At 40.9% G+C, this 19,893-nt stretch overlaps 2 protein-coding genes across 4 annotated transcripts in view; one reads left to right on the top strand and one right to left on the bottom strand.

Moving 5' to 3' along the window:
• Positions 1-18,842, bottom strand: part of RSF1 (remodeling and spacing factor 1) — a 154,834-nt gene extending 135,992 nt beyond the window's left edge. Inside the window, exon 1 of the mRNA XM_069564910.1 lies at positions 18,092-18,842. Within this exon, the coding sequence (XP_069421011.1) occupies positions 18,092-18,647 (556 nt within the window). The 5' untranslated portion in view covers positions 18,648-18,842. The remainder of the gene's footprint in view (positions 1-18,091) is intronic.
• The window catches only part of AAMDC (adipogenesis associated Mth938 domain containing), a 30,342-nt gene continuing 28,183 nt past the window's right edge, over positions 17,735-19,893 (top strand). Inside the window, exon 1 of one of the 3 annotated variants that reach the window (XM_069564974.2) lies at positions 17,735-18,801. The gene's annotated coding sequence lies outside the window, so the exon portion shown is untranslated. The remainder of the gene's footprint in view (positions 18,802-19,893) is intronic. The other 2 variants (XM_069564976.1, XM_069564977.1) reach the window with 2 other exon arrangements.

Here is a 19,893-nt window from a genome sequence, read left to right as displayed (position 1 = left end):
GAGGGCATTATGCTAAGTGAGGTAAGCCAAAGACAAACACTGTATGATTTTACTCATATGTGAAATCTGAAACAAAATAAAATCCAACGAACAAAATAAAATGAAACAAACTCACAGACAGAGAGAACAGAATAGTGGTTACCAGTGGGAAAGGTGATTCGGGGGGTGGGCAAAATGGGTGAAGGCGGTCAACTGTTTGGGTGTGTGTGTGTGTGTGTGTGTGTGCGCGCGCGCACACTCAGTCATGTCCGACTCTTTGAGATCCCAAGGGCTGTAGCCTGCCAGGCTCCTCTGTCTATTGAATTCTTCAGGCAAGAGTACTGGAGCAAGTTGCTATTTCCCATTCCAGGGGATCTTCCCAATCCAGGGATGGAACCCACATCTCATGCATCTCCAGCATTGGCAAGCGGATTCTTTACCACTGCGTCACCTGGGTAGTCCTGAGTGTAAGGTAATAGACAGTGAACAGATTTATACTCTGTAGTGCACACAGATGTTAAACTATAATGCTTTCAGTTATAATGCTGTATAACTGAAAGTTACATAACATAAAATGAGAGAAAAAAAAAAAAAGCCCTACCTTAAAAAGGTGAGAGGTGAGAAAACACAAATGTAACACAGAACAAGCAGAGGAAAGAAAACAAGTAGCAGAAATCAATGAAACCAAAAGCTGGTTCTTTGAGAAAAATTAAAATGATTGATAAGCCTCTATCCAGACTGAGGCAAGAGGGAGAAGGACACAAATAAACAATATCAGGAATGAGATGTATTACAGACATGAAAAAGATAAGAATATAATACTATGAGCAAATGCACACTGATAAATTTTCCTTGAAAGAAACCAAGTACCAAAGCTCATCCAAACAGAAACAGATAACATGAATAATCCCATACCTATTAAAGAAATGAAATCTGTAGTTTAAAGCCTTCCCATAATGAAAACTACAAACCTAGATAGTTTTACTGGTAAATTGAGCCACAGTTTTAAAGAATACCAATTCTATAGATAAAATTTCAGAAAATTGAAAAGGAGGAAATACTTTCCAATTCCTTCTATGAGGCAAGTATTATCTTGATATCAAAATCAGAAAAACACATAATGAAAGAAAACTACAGACTAATATCCCTCATGAACATAGATGCAAAGTTTCTTAACACAATTTTAGCAAATATATAAAAGGGTAATTGATAAAGAGGAGAGAGAAAAAGTTGGCTTAAAAACTCAACATTCAAAAAACTAAGATCGTGGCATCCGGTCCCATCACTTTATGGCAAATAGATGGGGAAAAGATGGGATTTCCCCGATGGTCCAGTGGGGTTCAATTCTTGGTCAGGAAACGAAGATCGCACGTGCTGCAACTGCTGAGCCCATGCACTCCAGAGCCTGCGCATCACAACCAAAGATCTTGCGTACCGCAATGAAGATCCCACATGGTACCACTAAGAGCCGATGCACCAGAAACTAAATATAAACAAATATTAAAAAAAGAGAGATCCAACACCCACTTCTGATAATCTAGAAATAGAAGAGAACTTCCTCAGCCTGAGAAAGGGTATAGTGAAAAATCTGTTATCAACATACTCAATGGTGAAAAACTAAATGCTTTCCCCCTAAGATCAGGATGATCTTAGGCCAAGAACGTCCTTGCTGCAGCTGCTAAGTCGCTTCAGTCATGTCCGACTCTATGCGACCCCGTAGATAGCAGCCCACCAGGCTCCCCCGGCCCTGGGATTCTCCAGGCAAGAACACTGGAGTAGGTTGCCGTTTCCTTCTCCAAAGCAGGAAAGTGAAAAGTGAAAGTGAAGTTGCTCAGTCATGTCCGACTCTTGGCGACCCCATGGACTGCAGCCCACCAGGCTCCTCCGTCCATGGGGTTTTCCAGGCAAGAGTACTGGAGTGGGGTGCATTAACTACCACTTATATTCACGACTCTACATGTAGTTCTGGGAAGAAAAAGAAATCAAAGATATGCAGATAGAAAACAAAGAAGTAAGACTGTCTTCATTTACAAAAACCAGGATCATGTACAAACAATCTTTAATCTTTAAAACCTGAGACTTCCCTGATGGTCCAGCGGCTAACATTCTGTGTTCCCAAAGCAGGGGGTCTCTGTTCAATCCCTAGTCAGGGAACTAGATCCCACATGTTGCAACTAAGAGGTCGCAAGCCATAACTGAAAAAAATCCCACATGCCATAACTAAAGATTCCGCATGCCACAACTAAAGATTTCATTTGCCACAAAAAAGATCAAAGATTCAATGTGCCCCAATTAAGACCCAGCGCAGCCATATAAATACTGCTTCGTGCAAAAGTAACTGTAGTAATTTGTGCATTGTTGAACTTAGCCATTTGACATTGAAATACATTCTTTTTTTTAAAAAAAAAAATACATTTTTAAATAAATGTGGTTATGGTATACATCATTTTTACATGCGTTTCTCATTTTATGTATTTTTGCTAATGACTTATTACTTGTTTATTTTATATTTATTTTAGACTACAGAAATGATGTTAGACCAAAAGTAGTAAATTCTAAAGATTATTTTTTATTCAAGTTCGAAATGGGTCATAAAGCAGCAGAGACAACTCGCGACATAAACAACGCCATTTGGCCTGGGAACTGCTAACGAACACACAGTGCAGTGGTGGTTTGAGAAATTTTGCAAAACAGACAAGAGTCTTGAAGATGAGGAGCGCAGTGGCCAGCCACTGGAAGTTGACAGCGACCAACTGAGAGTAATCATTGAAGCTGATCCTCTTGCAGCTACGTGAGAAGTTGCCACAGAACTCAATGTCGACTATTATGATCATTTGGCATTTGAAGCAAATTGGAAAGGTGAAAAAGCTCGATAAGGGGGTGCCTCGTGAGTTGACCACAAATCAAAAATATTGTCGTTGTGAGGTGTCATCTTCTCTTCTTCTATGCAACAATGATGAACCATGTCTCGATCAGACTGTGGCATGTGATAAAAAGTGGATTGTATATGACAACAGGTGACGACCAACTCAGTGGCTGGATCAAGAAGCTCCAAAGCACTTCCCAAAGCCAAACTTGCACCAAAAAAGGGTCACGATCACTGTCTGGTGGTCTACTGCCAGTCTGATCCACTACAGCTTTCTGAATCCCAAAGAAACCATTAAACCTGAGAAACATGCTCAGCAAATCAATGAGATGCACCAAAAACTGTACTGTCTGCAGCCGGCACTGGTCAGCAGTATGGGCCCAATTCTTTTCCATGACAGTGTCCAACTGCACATGGCACAACCCAACCCTTCAAAAGTTGAACAGATTGGGCTATGAAGTTTCGCCTTATCTGCCATATTCACCTGACCTCTCGTCAACTGACTACCACTTCTTCAAGCATCTTAACAACTTTTTGCAGGAAATACGTTTCTACACCCAGGAGGAGGCAGAAAATTCTATCCAAGAGTTCATCAAATCCCAAAACGCGGATTTTTACACTACAGGAATAAACAAACATTTCTCATCGGCAAAAATGTGTTGACTGTAATGGCTCCTATTCTGATTAATAAAAATGTGTTTGAGCCTAGTTTTAATGATTTAAAATTAATGGTGCAAAACTGTAATGTTTTACACCAACCTAAATAATTTTTTTTAAAAAAAGCAAGGAAACAAAGAAAAAAGCACATCCTAAAAAATTTTAGAGCTCTGAGGATTAAGAAAAAAAAATCATAAAAATCTTTCAGGAAGAAAAAGAAACTCACAAAGGAACAAGAATCAAACTGGCAGATGTCTCATCAGTAACAAAAGATAAAAAAGTTCTGGGAGGAAATTATTTGAATACTGTATTCAATTCAAATGGCCAGTTTAAGAACAGAGGACAAAATAAAAATATTTTCAGACATTCAAGAACGCAAGTTCAGCTCTTAGAAATCCTGTTTGAAAAAGAACGTACTACAATGGCACCCCACTCCAGTACTCTTGCCTGGAAGGTCCCATGGACGAGGAGCCTGGTGGGCTATAGTCCTTGGGGTCGCTAAGAGTCAGACACAACTGAGCGATTTCACTTTCACTTCTCACTTTCATGCGTTGGAGAAGGAAATGGCAACCCACTCCAGTGTTCTTGCCTGGAGAATCCCAGGGATGGGGGAGCCTGGTGGGCTGCCATCTATGGGGTCGCAGGGAGTCGGACACCACTGAAGCAACTTAGCAAGCAACAACAAAAGAATGAATGTAAGAGGGAAAATGTGGGAATCAAAACCAGTGGTGAGTAAACAAACTACTAAAACATACAGTCTAATTTAAATAATTGTTGAGAAACATAAATGAATGAATGACAATATGGAACTAAAATCCCAGGTAATTAAAACACGGCAGCTTGGTTGTGGGACTGAAAGGCATGGTCAGGGAGGAAGCCTGTTAAGCTTTTTACATTGCTCGAGTTATTAAAGCAAGTTACAGTGTTCAAGTATCAACCATAGAGAGAATGGAAAAAAACTCCCAACATTAATTTCCTTTAGATACAATAATTTACATTATTGATAATTCTAGCTTAAGAAGTATTTATAATGTCTTCAAGAGGTAACATTTTGTCTTTCAAGATGATAGCGCCATCCTTCACTAACTAAATGGTGTGAGACCAGACTCAAGTAATAATACAGGTTTGAATTACCACATGGTGTCTAACAGTATGTGTAAAAGTTGAAGAAAGATCACTCCTAAAATGGAATGCAACTTAAAATTTCTGTAAAAGAATCTTTCAAGATTAATCAAGAATTACTCATCAACTATAAACACAAAAGATACATTTACTTAAGTACTTCTCATCTATATAATGGACTCAACACACACTACATATTTAATATATCTATTTATTTAGAACAGCATTTCAATTTATTTGAAGTTCCAGCTGCTTATTTGTGGGGAGGGGGGAACAAAATGTCTAACAACTAACAGATCTTTACTCAGCAGAACCCAGTAATCACTAATATTACAGCAAAACGTTTCTGCAAATGAAAATGACAGACTCGGTTAGAGAAAGCTTTACTTACAAGAGAATACAACTGGGCAGCAATGCCAAGACAGTTTAATAAAGCTAATTTTAATTATTTTAAGTACGTAAATAAGGCATTCTATAAAATGTCCTTAACAAAATGTTAAATATATATTTAACATATATACAGCAACTTCAATATATCACAAAAAAGAGCTATAAAGTAAGTTATACTGCCATAATCTGTTTATTCCAGAACAAGCTTTTAGTAGCTATAAAATTAACATGGCTAGTTCTTCAAATAGTGCTCACATACAAAGTCTGAATTTTTTAAAATAGGGAATCACACCATCCCCACATATGCTGTTGGCTTTTTTCGCCATTTCTTTCCTCAATAATGAAACTATCAATTACCCACTCAGAAACCTAGGAATCATACTAAACACTTTTTAGTCATACGAAAGATCTTTTTGAGTTTCCCTTTCTTTTGGTGGCTCAGAGGGTAAAGTGTCTGCTTGCCATGGAGACCTGGGTTCAATCCCCAGGTCAGGAAGAGCCCCTGGAGAAGGAAATGGCAACCATTCCAATACTCTTGCCTGGACAATTACATGGACAGAAGAGCCTAGTAGGCTACAGGCTGTAGGATCTCAAGGAGATCTCAAGGATCTCTTTTTAGTTGAAGATCTTTTACAATAATCTGATTAAATTCTTATCAATTCTATGTGCAAAATCTTACTCCTATCTGGCCTTTCTTCTCACTCCCCACAGCCACTGCCCCAACCAGTATCAATAATATTCTCTAGCTGATTTTCCTACTCTCAAGCCTCCACACTGCCTTTCAACAACTTAACAAATTTTAGTTTTACAAGTAAGAATTTCGAGTTACCCCTGGTGAAGATGATATAAAATGATTCTGAGAAAAAAGACTAAAAATTTTTTTAAGTAAATAGCAAAAGAGAGATGACTTTTCCCTGGGATGTCTTCAGAAAAGAAGAAAAAGTGGATTTTTGAACTATACTCTGAAGATTTCTATAAACATTAATAAGCTTAGAAGACAGAGGTTAATACAAGCTTCACCATGCACTTACAACCTTGTACAATCATATATCCTAAGAAAAGAACTGAGAGATTACACAAAGATTTTCCATCTCAGGCTTCTAAAGTACTATTATAAAACCCAAGACAGGGACTTTCCTGGAGGTCCAGGGACTCTGTGCTCTCACTGCCAGGGGCCCAGGCTCAATCCTTGGTTGGAAAACTAAACCCCTACAAGCAAAAGATGAAAAACAAATAATAATAAAACTCAAGATGGAGAGAACCTGGCAGGAAACCTGGAAAGAAGGAAGCAGGGAGGGAGGAAGGAATGGAGGAAGAGAGGAAGAAAGAAAAAGGTAAAAAAAGGAAGAATGGAAACAAGTGGATAGAGGGGCATTCAGCAGTACAGTGGACCCTGGAACAACAGGGGTTTGAACTGCATGAGTCCACTTACACAATATATTTTTTTCACCACATTACTATACCATCTACAGATGGTTTTAACGATATGTGATCGGTTGAATTCGCCAACATGGAATTCCACACAGAGACGGCTGGTCAGCCGTGAAGTTACATGCGGACTTTCCACCACATTGAGGGTTCAGTTCAGTTCAGTCGCTCAGTCGTGTCCAATTCTTTGTGACCCCATGAATCACAGCATGCCAGGCCTCCCTGTCCATCACCAACTCCTGGAGTTCACTCAAACTCACGTCCATTGAGTCGGTGATGCCATCCAGCCGTCTCATCCTCTGTTGTCCCCTTGTGGGCTTCCCTAAATCCCTTGTATGTCATTCAAGAGTCAATTATACCTATCCACATAAGCAATCGGAGAAGGCAATGGCACCCCATTCCAGTACTCTTGCCTGGAGAATCCCATGGACGGAGGAGCCTGGTAGGCTGCAGTCCATGTGATCGCAGAGTTGGACACGATTGAGCGACTTCACTTTCAATTTTCACTTTCATGCATTGGAGAAGGAAATGGCAACCCACTCCAGTGTTCTTGCCTTGAGAAGCCCAGGAATGGGGGAGCCTGGTGGGCTGCCGTCTATGGGGACGCACAGAGTCAGACATGACTGAAGCGACTTAGCAGCAGCAGCAGCATATAAGCAATACCCAAAATGAAAAGGAGAGTTACACTATGACAAATCTCTAGCAAGCAAAGAAAAAGAAAAACTAAAAGTACATCAAAAGAGTCATCATTACTTACTTGACATACATGACATTTACTCATTCAACCAACATTTGAGCACCTACTATATGCTAAGTGTTATGTTACAAACAAGTGAATAATGTGAGAACAAAGTGAATAGAGCAAAATTAATTCTTTATGGATACTAAGTCACTGACATCTTGCCTTTATTTCATGCACTTTTTTCACTTAAAAAAAAAAATACTTGTAAGGAACTTATAACTCAAGTCCCATTGTGATTTTCTCACATGTTGGAAGTTCCTCAACCACAAATCTTTTGGAAAGCTAATGACTAAAGTTTCTTAGATACACCATATTACTTCACACTTTCAAGCCTCTTCCCATGCTGTTTACTATCTGGAATGCTTTTCCATCTCCTATTCAATCATCCAAATTTTCATAACTATGGTGATGCTATGATATTTCCGGCAAAGTAGGGTATTTGCACTTTTATATTATCAAAGTACCTCCTCCCTTATGGCAGCTATGTATGTAACTGTTTGCATTTCTAGATTCACGAAAACATGACTATGAAAACAAATACACGCTATCTACAAGAGACAATCTGTAGAGTCAAAGACACAAGGAGGTTAAAAAAAATGAACAAGTATGTATTCTCTGAGAAGCAGTAACAAAAGACAGCGAGAGAGGCAATATTAATACCAGACAAAATAGACTTTACGACAAAATTTGAAGCAAAGTACCAGGACAAATAGGTGAGGACAGACATTCCTTTATTACACATTAGTATCATTGAGGCTATGGGATTTCCCTGGCAGTTCAGTGGTTAAGACTCCGGGAGTTCACTGCCAACGGACTGATTCAATCCCTAGTTGGGGAACTGAGATACATGTACCACCAATACAAGAAAGAAAAGAAAAAAGAATCATTGATGCTAGAACCCCAGTCCTCAGAGACTAATTTTACTGGCATGCGGTAATGTCCAGGCATCGGTATTTTTCAAAATAATCCCCCCCCCCAAAATTCCCCAGATGATTCTAATAGGCAGCCAGAAATGGTTAATTAACTCGCCTAATTATAATATACCACTGAGCTAGAAGGAAAAAAATAAGATCCCTTCTTTATTTAGGGTAAACGGAAGTTGTAGCAGTAGGGGAATCCACCCTGAAGGCTTTTGATGATTTGCTTACAGCTACAGGAGATGGAATCTTAATTTTAAAAGATTCAAGAAGAGAAGTAGAGTTGACCCCTGAACAATACGGGGTTTAGGGACACTGACCTTCCACACAGTTAAAAACCTGAGTGTAAATTATAATGATCCCTCCATATCCACAGAGTTTCCCAGGTGGCACAGTGGTATACAATCCACCTGCCAGTGCAAGAGACACAAGAGATGCAGGTTCGAGCCCTGGGTCAGGAAGACCCCTGGGAGAAGCAAATGGCAATCCACTCCAGTGTTCTTGCCTGGAGAACCTCATGGACTGAGGAGCCTGCGGGCTATGGTCCACAGGGTCACACAGAGTCAGACACAACTGCGAACGTACATGCATGCTCCACATCCACGATGCCTCCATATCTGCAGTTCTACATCCACAGATTCAACCAGTCCTGTATCACGCAGTATGGTAGTATTTACTACTGAAAAAAATCCCCATGTAAGTGGACCCACACAATTCAAGCTCATGTTGCTCAAAGGTCAGATGTATCTCTAAAGCTATTAAGCAATTGTCTTATTTATCATTGTCTTAAGCAATGATTAATAGATGTTCAAGACATAAATTCATGTTCAGGGCAATCAACTGTCATTTATAAATTTGTATTTCTTTACTTTTAATTTATTTCAGTAACCCATTAAAATACAACTTTTATAATAATGTTCACACTAATAAATTGGAACTTTCCAAAATAAAAAAGTATAAATGAGTAGAAAACCATTGATATAATCTGACTCAGAAGCCTAAGTGTGAACACTCAGACCACAACCATGATACTAAAGATGACATTATAATCCTAAGATTCTACCTGAGTGGACAGTACAGTATTCAATAACTAGAGCTTTGAAGCCGGATTTACCCATTTTTAAATTCCCACGGCACCATAAACTATCTTTGTACCAAATTTTTCTCCAACTCCTAATGCTGTGTGACTTCAGACACGTTACCGCTTCAGGCAAGTGTTACAGTAATTGCTCTTAAGACTCAGTTGCTTTATCTATAATGCAAAAGTAGCAATATAACAGCAATATACAGTTGTTATAAGGATTAAACACTCTTGGCAGAAAGCCTGATTCAACAATAAGTTTGAATAACTATAACATTATTACTAAAGACATTTTACGTATAAAATTATGGTAAAGATGCATACTCCAAAGCCCCTTTTGTTTGTTTTTTTTTATAATTTAACTTTGTTTCTATAAAAGACACGAATGAAGAATATAATTAAGGTTGAAAGGGAGGTCCAAAATATGGGAAAATAGGCAAGAAAAAGGATGACACATAGATATCATGGTGAATCAAATCAGATAAATGTAAGAAAAGAAGATAAGCCACAAAATGAAAAGGCCATCAAGGCAGAAAGCAAGACAAGGACAAACCAGTTGATCACAGTCAAAATTTATAGAACAAAAATTCTCTAAAATGAGGAATATTATAGAATGTCTGGATTCACATGCCAGCCCAAGATAGTACTACTGGAGATGGTTCCTTTATGATTCTAATAAAGTAAAGCTTGATAAGACTTCCATGGGAGTATAAATTAAGCTCCATTATATTTCTGATTAGACAAAGTTCTTCAATGTGTTACAATCTTGCTATATCCCCAAACTCCAAACAAAAAAAAGCAGGTTACAATTTGGAATAATTCATTCTAATTTTTTTCCCTAAAAGACTTCTAACATTTAAACAGTGAGGAAATGGTACATATTTATTTGCAGAACCAACTGTGAGGATGCTTGGGACAAAAGGATCAGGAAAAATATTAAAGTAAATTTCCTGATATATCCAGAATTTCAAATGCCAAAGTTTTACAACCGATACTCTGTTAATTTCCCTGTAAAATACTGATTCTCAAGACACATAAAATCACCCACTAGTAAGTAGGCTATTTTCCAGTATGTTCTCCCCAACCCTCTGTGCTCTAAGTAACCTAAGTAAATCTTTTAAGCTCTACCTTCAGTCAATACATACTTTCCCATCTAAGAACATGGCATCATTGTTCACCCAAGTTTATCCTCACCAAGATCTGGGACTCTACCTCCAAATCAGATCTTAAATCAGTACATTTGAACTTTGAAGTCAGTGTTAACAGCAATATTGTAACAATTCAAAGCCCTACTGCCAATCAGTATGTCACTAGGCCTCTGTCCCAGCCTTGCCTGAGGATAATTAGACCAAGGAAGCCATGGCTATCCTTGAGTTAAAGAATTTAATTCAATGTAATGTCTTCATCAACCTGTTAACTGAAAAGCTTTTAATATTTATTTGGCTGCGCCCGGTCTTAGTTCAGCACACAGGATTTTTAGTTGCAGCATGCAAACTCTTAGTTGTGACCTGTGGAAATCTAGTTTCCTGACCAGGACCCACTCCCAACCTCACCAGGCTCCGCCGTCCCTGGGATTCTCCAGGCAAGAACACTGGAATGGGTTGCCATTTCCTTCTCCAATGCATGAAAGTGAAAAGTGAAAGTGAAGTCGCTCAGTCGTGTCCGACTCTTAGCCACCCCACAGACTGCAGCCCACCAGGCTCCTCCACCCATGGGATTTTCCAGGCAAGAGTACTGGAGTGGGGTGCCATTGCCTTCTCCGACATATATCACTACATTGTTATAATTTATTTTTTTCCTGCAGTGAGAACTTTTGAGATGTACTCTCTTAGCAAGTTGCAAACATATAAAACAGTATTATTAACTATAGTTACCATCCTATACATTATATCTCCATAATTTATTTTATAACTGGAATTTTATACCTTTTGACTACTTTCATCCATTTCACTTCTGGCATAAGACTATTTTTAAATAATTTTTTGTGATTACTGAAGACATACATAATTAGTATTGAAAATGAAATCTGGAAAAATGTAAGACACAAAGAAAAATAAAAACCTATTAATCACACCATCCAGAAAATTATTAAGATAAAATCGTACATATAGAAGAAAAAAAAAAGCATAGAGATAGGATAAATACAAAACTAAGCAAATTAAGCAAGCTTAACAAACTTCACTAAAAATATGAATTATTTCAGCATATACAGTATACTTGCCTATATAATAACTTAAAAAAAAAAATCACTGCTTCATTGTCTATCTTTGGTGCTAAACTGTGAGCTCCATAAGAACAAGGATCTTATCTATTTTGCTCCTTAATGTATCACGTGTATGCAGTACATCTGGCACACAGTACATAATCAATTGACAACTGTTGAAAGAATCTATAATCCTTTTTTTTAATGAGGCTCCAGATTATTCTCTCAAGCAATAGATATTTCAAAAATTCTAAAATTAAAAGTAGAAAACACATTGATACCCTTTGTAACAGGATCTGCCACAAAAGTAAAAACAGAAAACAAAATAAAATGAAAAATACTCAGACACAGCACGTTAAGACTATTAAAAAAAATTATGACTGTAACCACCAAGGATAGAGCCAAAGAAATTTTAAATCCAGGAACACACATAAATACCTTTCTTGAATACATGATTCATGTTAACATGTACTTTGGGTCTGAATTGTTCCAACTTTTCCACACCTTATGAGGCTGTACCTCTCACCATAAAGTTACCGTATGAGGCTGTACCTCTCACCATAAAGTTATCAGAGATAATTTCAGTCTATTAACTTATAGACTAGAATTCATAGACTACTAACTTCAGTTGATAAAATCCCACAGAAAAAAAGTAAGTATTTGAATGGTGAGAGTAACTCAATCTCAGTTTTGCTACTTACTTCTTACTAGATTAGAAAATCCTTAAAAGAAGGGTACAGGACTTCCCTGATGGTCCAGTGGTTGGGAGTCCATCCGCCAACACAGAGGACATGGGTTCAATCCCTGGTCCAGGAGGACTTATGCTGTGGAGCAGCTGGGCTCGTGCACCCTAACTGCTGAGCTGGAACTCTAGAGCCCATGAGCTACAACAGTTGAGCCCACACTCCGGATGACTGAAGCCTGATACGCCCAGAGCCTGTGCTCCACAAGAAGAGAAGCCACCACAATGGGAAGCCCGCACACCAGCAGACCCTGCACACTAAAACCAGAGAAAGCCCGCACACAGCAACAAAAACAGTCAGCCAAAAATAAAATAAATAAATGTTTTAAAAAGGAAAGGTTTACTGTATTGTTTTTCTCTCTGGCTTACTTCACTCTGTATAATCGGCTCCAGTTTCATCCATCTCATCAGAACTGATTCAAATGTATTCTTTTTAATGGCTGAGTAATACTCCATGTGTATATGTACCACAGCTTTCTTACCCATTCATCTGCTGATGGACATCTAGGTTGTTTCCATATATGGAATTTAGAAAGAGGGCAATGATGACCCTGTATGCTGATAGCAAAAAAGACAAAGATGTGTATAGCGGACTTTTGGACTCAGAGGGAGAGGGAGAGGGTGGGATGATTTGGGAGAATGGCATTGAAACATGTATACTATCATGTAAGAATCGAATCGCCAGTCTATGTCCGATGAAGGATACAGCATGCTTGGGGCTGGTGCACGGGGATGACCCAGAGGGATGTTATGGGGAGGGAAGTGGGAGGGGGGTTCATGTTTGGGAACGCATGTATACCCGTGGTGGATTCATGTCAATGTATGGCAAAATCAATACAGTATTGTAAAGTAAAATAAAGTAAAAATAAAAATTAAAAAAAAAAAGATAGCATGGAGGTGAGTTGAATTTAAGGGAGGATAGTACACAGGTCGGACACGACTGAGCAACTTTACTTTTACTTTTCACTTTCATGCACTGGAGAAGGAAATGGCAACCCACTCCAGTATCCCAGGGGAAAAAAAAATAATTAAAAATAAATAAAATAAAAAGGAAAGGTTTAATTTTTTTCTTTAAATCACCATAGGGAATTCCCTAGTCCAATGGTTAGGACTCTGCTCTCATCGGCAAGTACTTGGGTTCAAACCCTGGTCTGAAAACTAAAATCCCACAAGCTGAGTGGCCAAAAAAAAAAGAGGGTATTTTTAAAAATAAATAATCACCATAATGATTACTGTAATTAAAATATAGCAAATATTCACTATACATATAAGGAAAAGAAGTAGCTAATAAATGCTTGTCTTCCTTACTGAGAATTTAACAACACAGATAAATTTCAAGGCAAACTTCTTAGTAATTAAAACAACAAGAAAGTCAGTTTTCATTAACAGGCCCAACTTAGCCAGAAAATTCCTTCTGTCCCTAGTACCTCCAGTTGTGGGACAAGGCCAACAACCTCCCTCCAATCCTTTGTAACTTTTGACAACCACAACTCTATGATATAACAAAAATGATGAAGAAGAAATACTTTTCTCTCTTTCCTTCTAATAAATGTGTAAAGAACATCTCTTCTTTCAAAGGCAGAAGAGCTGAAACTGGACATTTCAACCAGATAAGGCTCTGGTTCCAGCAATGCTACCACCAACAATCTACCACTGTGGATCCATGCAACTTCTGGCACATGCACCTGGTAAGATCTTTTGCTCAAAGTAACAACTGGTAACTCCAATTACAGTAAAGTCATCTTTCTAATTTATGAGTGAACCTAAAAACTACTGTCACACAATTCAGTTATCACTAACAGAGGAGAACATATTAAGTTACAGTCACAACGCTAGTTAAAACAAAAAAGTATATCCTTTTATAAATACTTGACATTTTGAACACAAGAGTTCAAAGTTCAAATCATTAAAAAACTCAAAATACAAATCAAACCTAAAATTGCTCTAAAAATTAAAATTTAAAAACTCCAACAAGCCAAAAACCTAATGATTCAACTTATTTAGTACTATACAATAACTCAGTCAACCATATCCATACACAGATTAGGGGACTGTTATTAGATAAATATAACTTCTCAATCAGTACCCATACTAAGACTACCTTTAAAAGATGGAAAAGTGTATTTTCCTCTTGAAGAAAGTCCTCTGGAGAAGAGGGAATATACTGGGGAGCTTTGGACGTTGGTATCCACAAAGTCAATGTCAACTTTTATTTATATTCATACGTCCTGATCAACCACCACTCATCAAGAGGATGCTGGTGAAGTCCATACAGAGCACAGAACTGGGAGGGCTACATTAGACGGAGAACTGGGAGGGCTACAGTGTCAGCTGGCACACCCTTTTCCTATTCTAATTAATATCACTATGAGATCTAAATAAGATTCTAGCAAAAACTATATAAGCTTGGGCACTGAACAGCTGAATCAAGCTCTTGAACCTTAGTTTCTATACTTGCCAAATGGGAATAACAGTACCAACCTCAGAGTGTAGCTGTAAGGAATAAGGAGATGTTTGTACACAGTTACTGCTCGGTAAGTGGTAGCTATTATTATATCCTTAAGACTAAAAAAGTAGTTTATAAAACCAAATTTGGGACTTCCCTGGTAGTCTAGTGGCTGAAACTCTGCACCCCCAATGTAAGGGGCCTGGGTTCGATCCCTGGTCAGGGAATTAGATCCCAAATGCCACTAAAAATCCCTCATGCCACAATGAAGAGTGAAGATTCTGCATGCCACAACTAAGACCCAGTGTGCCAAATAAATAAATATTTTTTTAAATAAAATAAAAAGTAATAATTGACACTGTAGGGGACAAAGGAAGCATTCTAAGCTGAAGCCATAATGTCAAAATAAGACTTAAAAACTTCAGGGAAAGATCATAAAGTGCCTAAACAAGGACAATATAGAGAAATGGTCTTCTCCAAAGATGATGTGGTGTCAACATACCTACCACAATAAATGACTAGGCGAAAAGTATTTAACGGGCAACTCAGAAGAGTACACTTTACAAACTTTTTAAGGTATAATCACACCAGGAAAAACCAAGTTTTCTACAATAGGATTCTTTCAACCGCACTAAGACCTGCCTTTTAAGAATAGTAAAATGTATACAGAGCAAAACTCCTTTGTTAATAACAAAGACTATCCCCCAAGAGCACAAAAGCTCAACATTACACTGTGCTTAAAGTCCTTTCTCACGACATGCTAAAAATTAATATTTTCAGTCCAAATGCACTTTTGTATGTTACCTCATAAATACCTTTAATAAAATTTGTTAACACAACAGTATTTTGGGGATTCCCTGGGGTTCAAGTGGTTAGAACTTGGCACTTTGACTACAGTGCCCAGGTTCAATCCCTGGTAGGGGAAAGAGAATACATACAGAGTGTAGTAGGGCAAAAAAAAAAAAAAATAAAATAATAATATATACACATATATATATAAGTACTTGGTTTATGTTAGGACTTTTGAAACATTTCATTTGATCCTCAGATATTACCTCTATTTCCTCAAGAAACCAGGTCCACAGAAATTAAGTAATTTGTCCCACAAACTACATATTAATATTACACTATTCAAGAGGCTGATTCAGCTGTCCTGAGATAATCAGCAAAACATTTAGTTCAACTATATCCAATGTCTTTTAACTCTTTCTAGTACACCACAACTCCAAGACTCAGTCCAAACATTCTTAGTTGGAACAGTATTATCAATTATTACAAGTAGGTTAACTATCACCAAAGACCTGAAAGTCTCCTCCCTGCACAGCATTTCACCTGCAGACTTCATTTGCCAAGTATCTTGAACTGATTATTATTCTTAGATCAACTGATGACAAAATCTATTATCATAGTTGAAACTACCAACAATAATGCATGGCTGAACCCACTGGTATATTCTTCTGGCACGCATTATTTCTCATTTTTTACTTAGCTAGTCACCCACTGTTCAATACTAGCTAGAAAGTAACATGAAGTATTAGACTGACCCTGATATTTTTTTTCTTGTTTCTAACAATAGCCAAATGCAGAGGCCAAAACACTTATAAGGAATGGAGAGTCAAGCAATCTTATATACCACCCAAAACAGAGTGTCATGACATAAAGTTTATGCCTGCATTTCAACTTGGTTGAAATATCATATATTCCAAAAACAAGTTACCAGCAATCCCTTTCCTCAAATTCCCACATTTTTCTTATAGATACATTACCATCATTTCCCAAGATATCCTAAAAGTAACTTACAAGGCATATGTCCTTCAAAATGACTATTTCCATAAAAAATATAAATACCATCAAATTGTAACTACTATATTGGGGAGTTTAACTTTTCAAGAAATTCTGCAGGAAGCTTTATATAATGTAACCTTTTATTTGCCAGAGCTTTTTAATGGTAGAGGAGATTTGGGCAGGTAAGGAGAGATATATGCCTGTACCATAATTGCTGTATTCATGTGAGTCTTTGGTAGCCATAACATAATTTACTCTCTAGGTAATATTTTGGACAACTTCACATTTGGGCTCTTCCTAGCAATGTAAATATATTCTATTAACAGAAACTTCATTCCCATGGAGAATTGAAAACACCCTGATTTACTGAAAAGGAAATAGCTGTTTCGCACAATACCCAGTCCACACTGTGGCCACCTAATACGGACAAAAAGGGGGAAAAGGACCTATTTGGACAACGTTTCTTCTTCAGCCAAGGGCTGTTCCCAGATAAAGACAATGCTCAGAGTACAACAACAACAAAAAACCTTTCCCTGAAAAAGAGAGGACAGATCGGGAATAAACAGGGAGTGAGTGTAAGCGCTCAGTGAGGGCTGGAGGCAGCAGGCGAGGCGCGGAGATGCTCCAGCGAAAAGAACCACCAGCAGCAAGCAGCAGCAGGAAGTTTCAATGGGGCCGGGCAGAGCATGCGCCCTGCACCCGCGCGGTGGCCTTATGTGGAAGGAGCACCACTTGCGAACACCAATAATAGACCGGCGGCACCAGAGAGAGAAACATGAGCAACAAGCACCTTCTTCAACTGTTTCCCCCTCCGTCTGAGCCCCTCCTCCATCCTACATACTAAACACCCCACCCTACCCTTCAAATGGGAGGGCGACTTCTTCTTCCCCTAAGCCTTACTGCCAGGATGAAGGGGGAAGGGACTGGAAAAGTGGAGAGATGCTTTTCTATTATTTGCGGGGGGAGGCAGGGAGGAGGAGAAAAACTATGGGGGAGGAGAAATTAACCCTCTGCCCACCAAAGCGGGGAAGCAAAACTGACTTCACCACCACCACCCCTCAAAGTGAGAATGGAAGAGGACCCCTTCCTATGAAGGAGCAGCAAACCTCCAGACTCCCGAAGAAGGAGTTTTGGGGGTTAAACTGACCCTGGAGGGGAAGGGAAAGGAGACCGGAGCCGACTCTCTCTCGGGGGAGTTCCCACTAGAGGGAGGGAGAGATGAAGTGTCCTCTGGCCCCCGCCCACCCAGGTGGAGGGAGAGAAAGGGGAGCCCGGAGAAGACGAGCCCAGCCTCCCCCGAGATAGTAGGGAGGATGGTGGGAGGAGGGGAGGGAGCGAGGGAGGGGTAGAGAAAAGCGCAAAGCTGGCCGGAACCTGCGCTCCCCTTCCTCCGCCACCGAGAGGGAGAAGGGGAGAGGGACCCGGCCCCCACCGCGGGGTAGCAGCCCCCGGTGCGGCCGATCAGCACAATGACCCCCCTCATCCCCCGCGCCCAGACCTAGACGACGACGCCCCCACCTCTGCTGGGCGCCGGCCGGAGTTGGCCCTACGGGGCCTCCGCCCCGCCTCCCCACTGCCCGAGACCCCCGGGGGCTGGGCGGAGGAGACCGGCCGCGCGGAACTGCGCCTCAGCGGGAGGACAGAGCCGCGGAGGCCCGGGGTGTCTGTGGGGAGCAGAGAGAAGGAGCAAACCAGGGCCGCTTCCCGCCGGGCGTTCGGGCCCCCTCGCTTACCTTCTCCGTTGCCGACGTCCGGCGGCGGAGCTTGCAGCACCCGCTCGAGCTCCGGGAACGGCAACTCAGGCAGGTCGAGCAGCGGCCCGTAGCGCTCCAAGAAAGAGCAGACTACGGCGAAGTTGGGACACGAACCCGGGCAGCCCGGAGGAGCCATCGCCGCCGCCGCTGCCGCCGCCGCCGCCATTTTGAACTGGAGGATGGAGGAGGAGGAGGCGATGGGGGGGTAAGGGGAGTTGGGGTGCCGAGGAACAGCAGGGCAACCTTTCAGACGACAGGAGGCGCTAGCAAGTGGGCGCCCCTGCGGATCCGGGCGTCTCAGGCACGGCGCCGAGATCCCACAATACAACGGCGGCTCAGAGCAGTCGAGAACCCAGTCAGACAGAGGAAAGAGAGGCGCTCCGTGGCTTTCACTTTCCGCCCTCTTCCCGCTCCTCCCACTTCGGGCTTGCCACTGCCTCGTGTGACAGGGGGAATGAAAACAAGGGCTGCGGGGCAGGGAGGCGGGGCTGGAAGCTCGGGAGGCGGGACTTTGCGGGCAATGACCAACAGACATGAAGGGGCGGGGCTTCGCTTGCTGCCTGGCCGAAACATTCTTTTCCGGGCGGGGCGAGTCGGGGTGGGGAGAGCGTCTAGCGGAGACCGCCTGAGCAAAGGTGAGAGGTAAAGCACGGAGCGGTTTGAGATCGCCGCTCCTCGGAGGGTGTCGGGTAAGTTTCGGGGGGCCACTCCTGGAACTGAAACTGGCCACCAGATGGTCGGGGAAGTTGAGGAGAGTGAATAAGAAGGAGAAAAAGAGCAGAATAGAAAAAAATAAAAGCGATTCTGAGGAAAAATTGGAGAGGGGAGAAGTAGAGAGGTGTCCTGAGTTGGGGATTGGGATGGAACCTTTGTAATGAAGGGGTCTCTGTGAAGTTTGCTGAGGTACAAGTACTGCACCTGCTTGAAAGCATTGTCGGAGAACTGGGGGACGAGGGCCTGACGGAACGAGAATCTGCCGGGATCTCCAGTCTGAGGAGTTGGGGCCGTGTTAGGAAATCCGGGGTTTGAAGGGACCAGGCTCTTCTCAGGGAGCAAAGTTTGAGAGGATTGGGCCCTCCTGAGTTTGCCAGGGTGGGAGGGCGAGGGGCCCTGTTAAGGACTGAGATCTTAGGGACCAATCTCTGTAGCGGAACCAAGATCGAGGGTGGACTAGGACTGCCCTGAGTGCACACCTGGTAGGAAATTTGTAGCAAGGGCAAAATGTTTGTTAGAAGACAGAGTTCTGCTTCGTTGGGAGAAGTAGTGAGCACTCTCCCACAAAGAATCTCAGAAAATCCATCAGTAATGCAAACCAGAATGTGCAGCTTGGGCTATAATGTGCATTATGTTTAAGAGTCTGGACTTGGAGTTCAGGAAGACTTGAGTCCTAACAGAACCGCTTCACGACATTGGGGAAGATTTTTTCATTTCTTTGAAAATCTGACATGGGGGGGGCCGGTGATGATAGTACCTACATCATAAGATTTTACTATATAATTCACAATAAATTGATTAGCACAATGCCCTGGCACATTGTGAGTAGAAGTCGCTCAGTCGTGTCCGACTCTTTGCGACCCCATGGACTATACAGTCCAGGGAATTCTCAAGGCCAGAATATTGGAGTGGGTAGCCATGTCCTTCTCCAGGGGATCTTCCAATCCAGGGATCCAACCGGGGTCTCCTGCATTGCAAACAGGTTCTTTACCAACTGAGCTACCAGGGAAGCCCCTGGCACATTGTAAATACTTAAAAAATATTAGTTGCTACTATTGAAGAAAATC

This window comes from Ovis canadensis, chromosome 21, assembly GCF_042477335.2.
Source record: "Ovis canadensis isolate MfBH-ARS-UI-01 breed Bighorn chromosome 21, ARS-UI_OviCan_v2, whole genome shotgun sequence".
NCBI lineage: Eukaryota > Metazoa > Chordata > Mammalia > Artiodactyla > Bovidae > Ovis > Ovis canadensis.
Note: the sequence above shows the minus strand (reverse complement) of the source record. Positions and strands in the feature narration are given on the sequence as shown.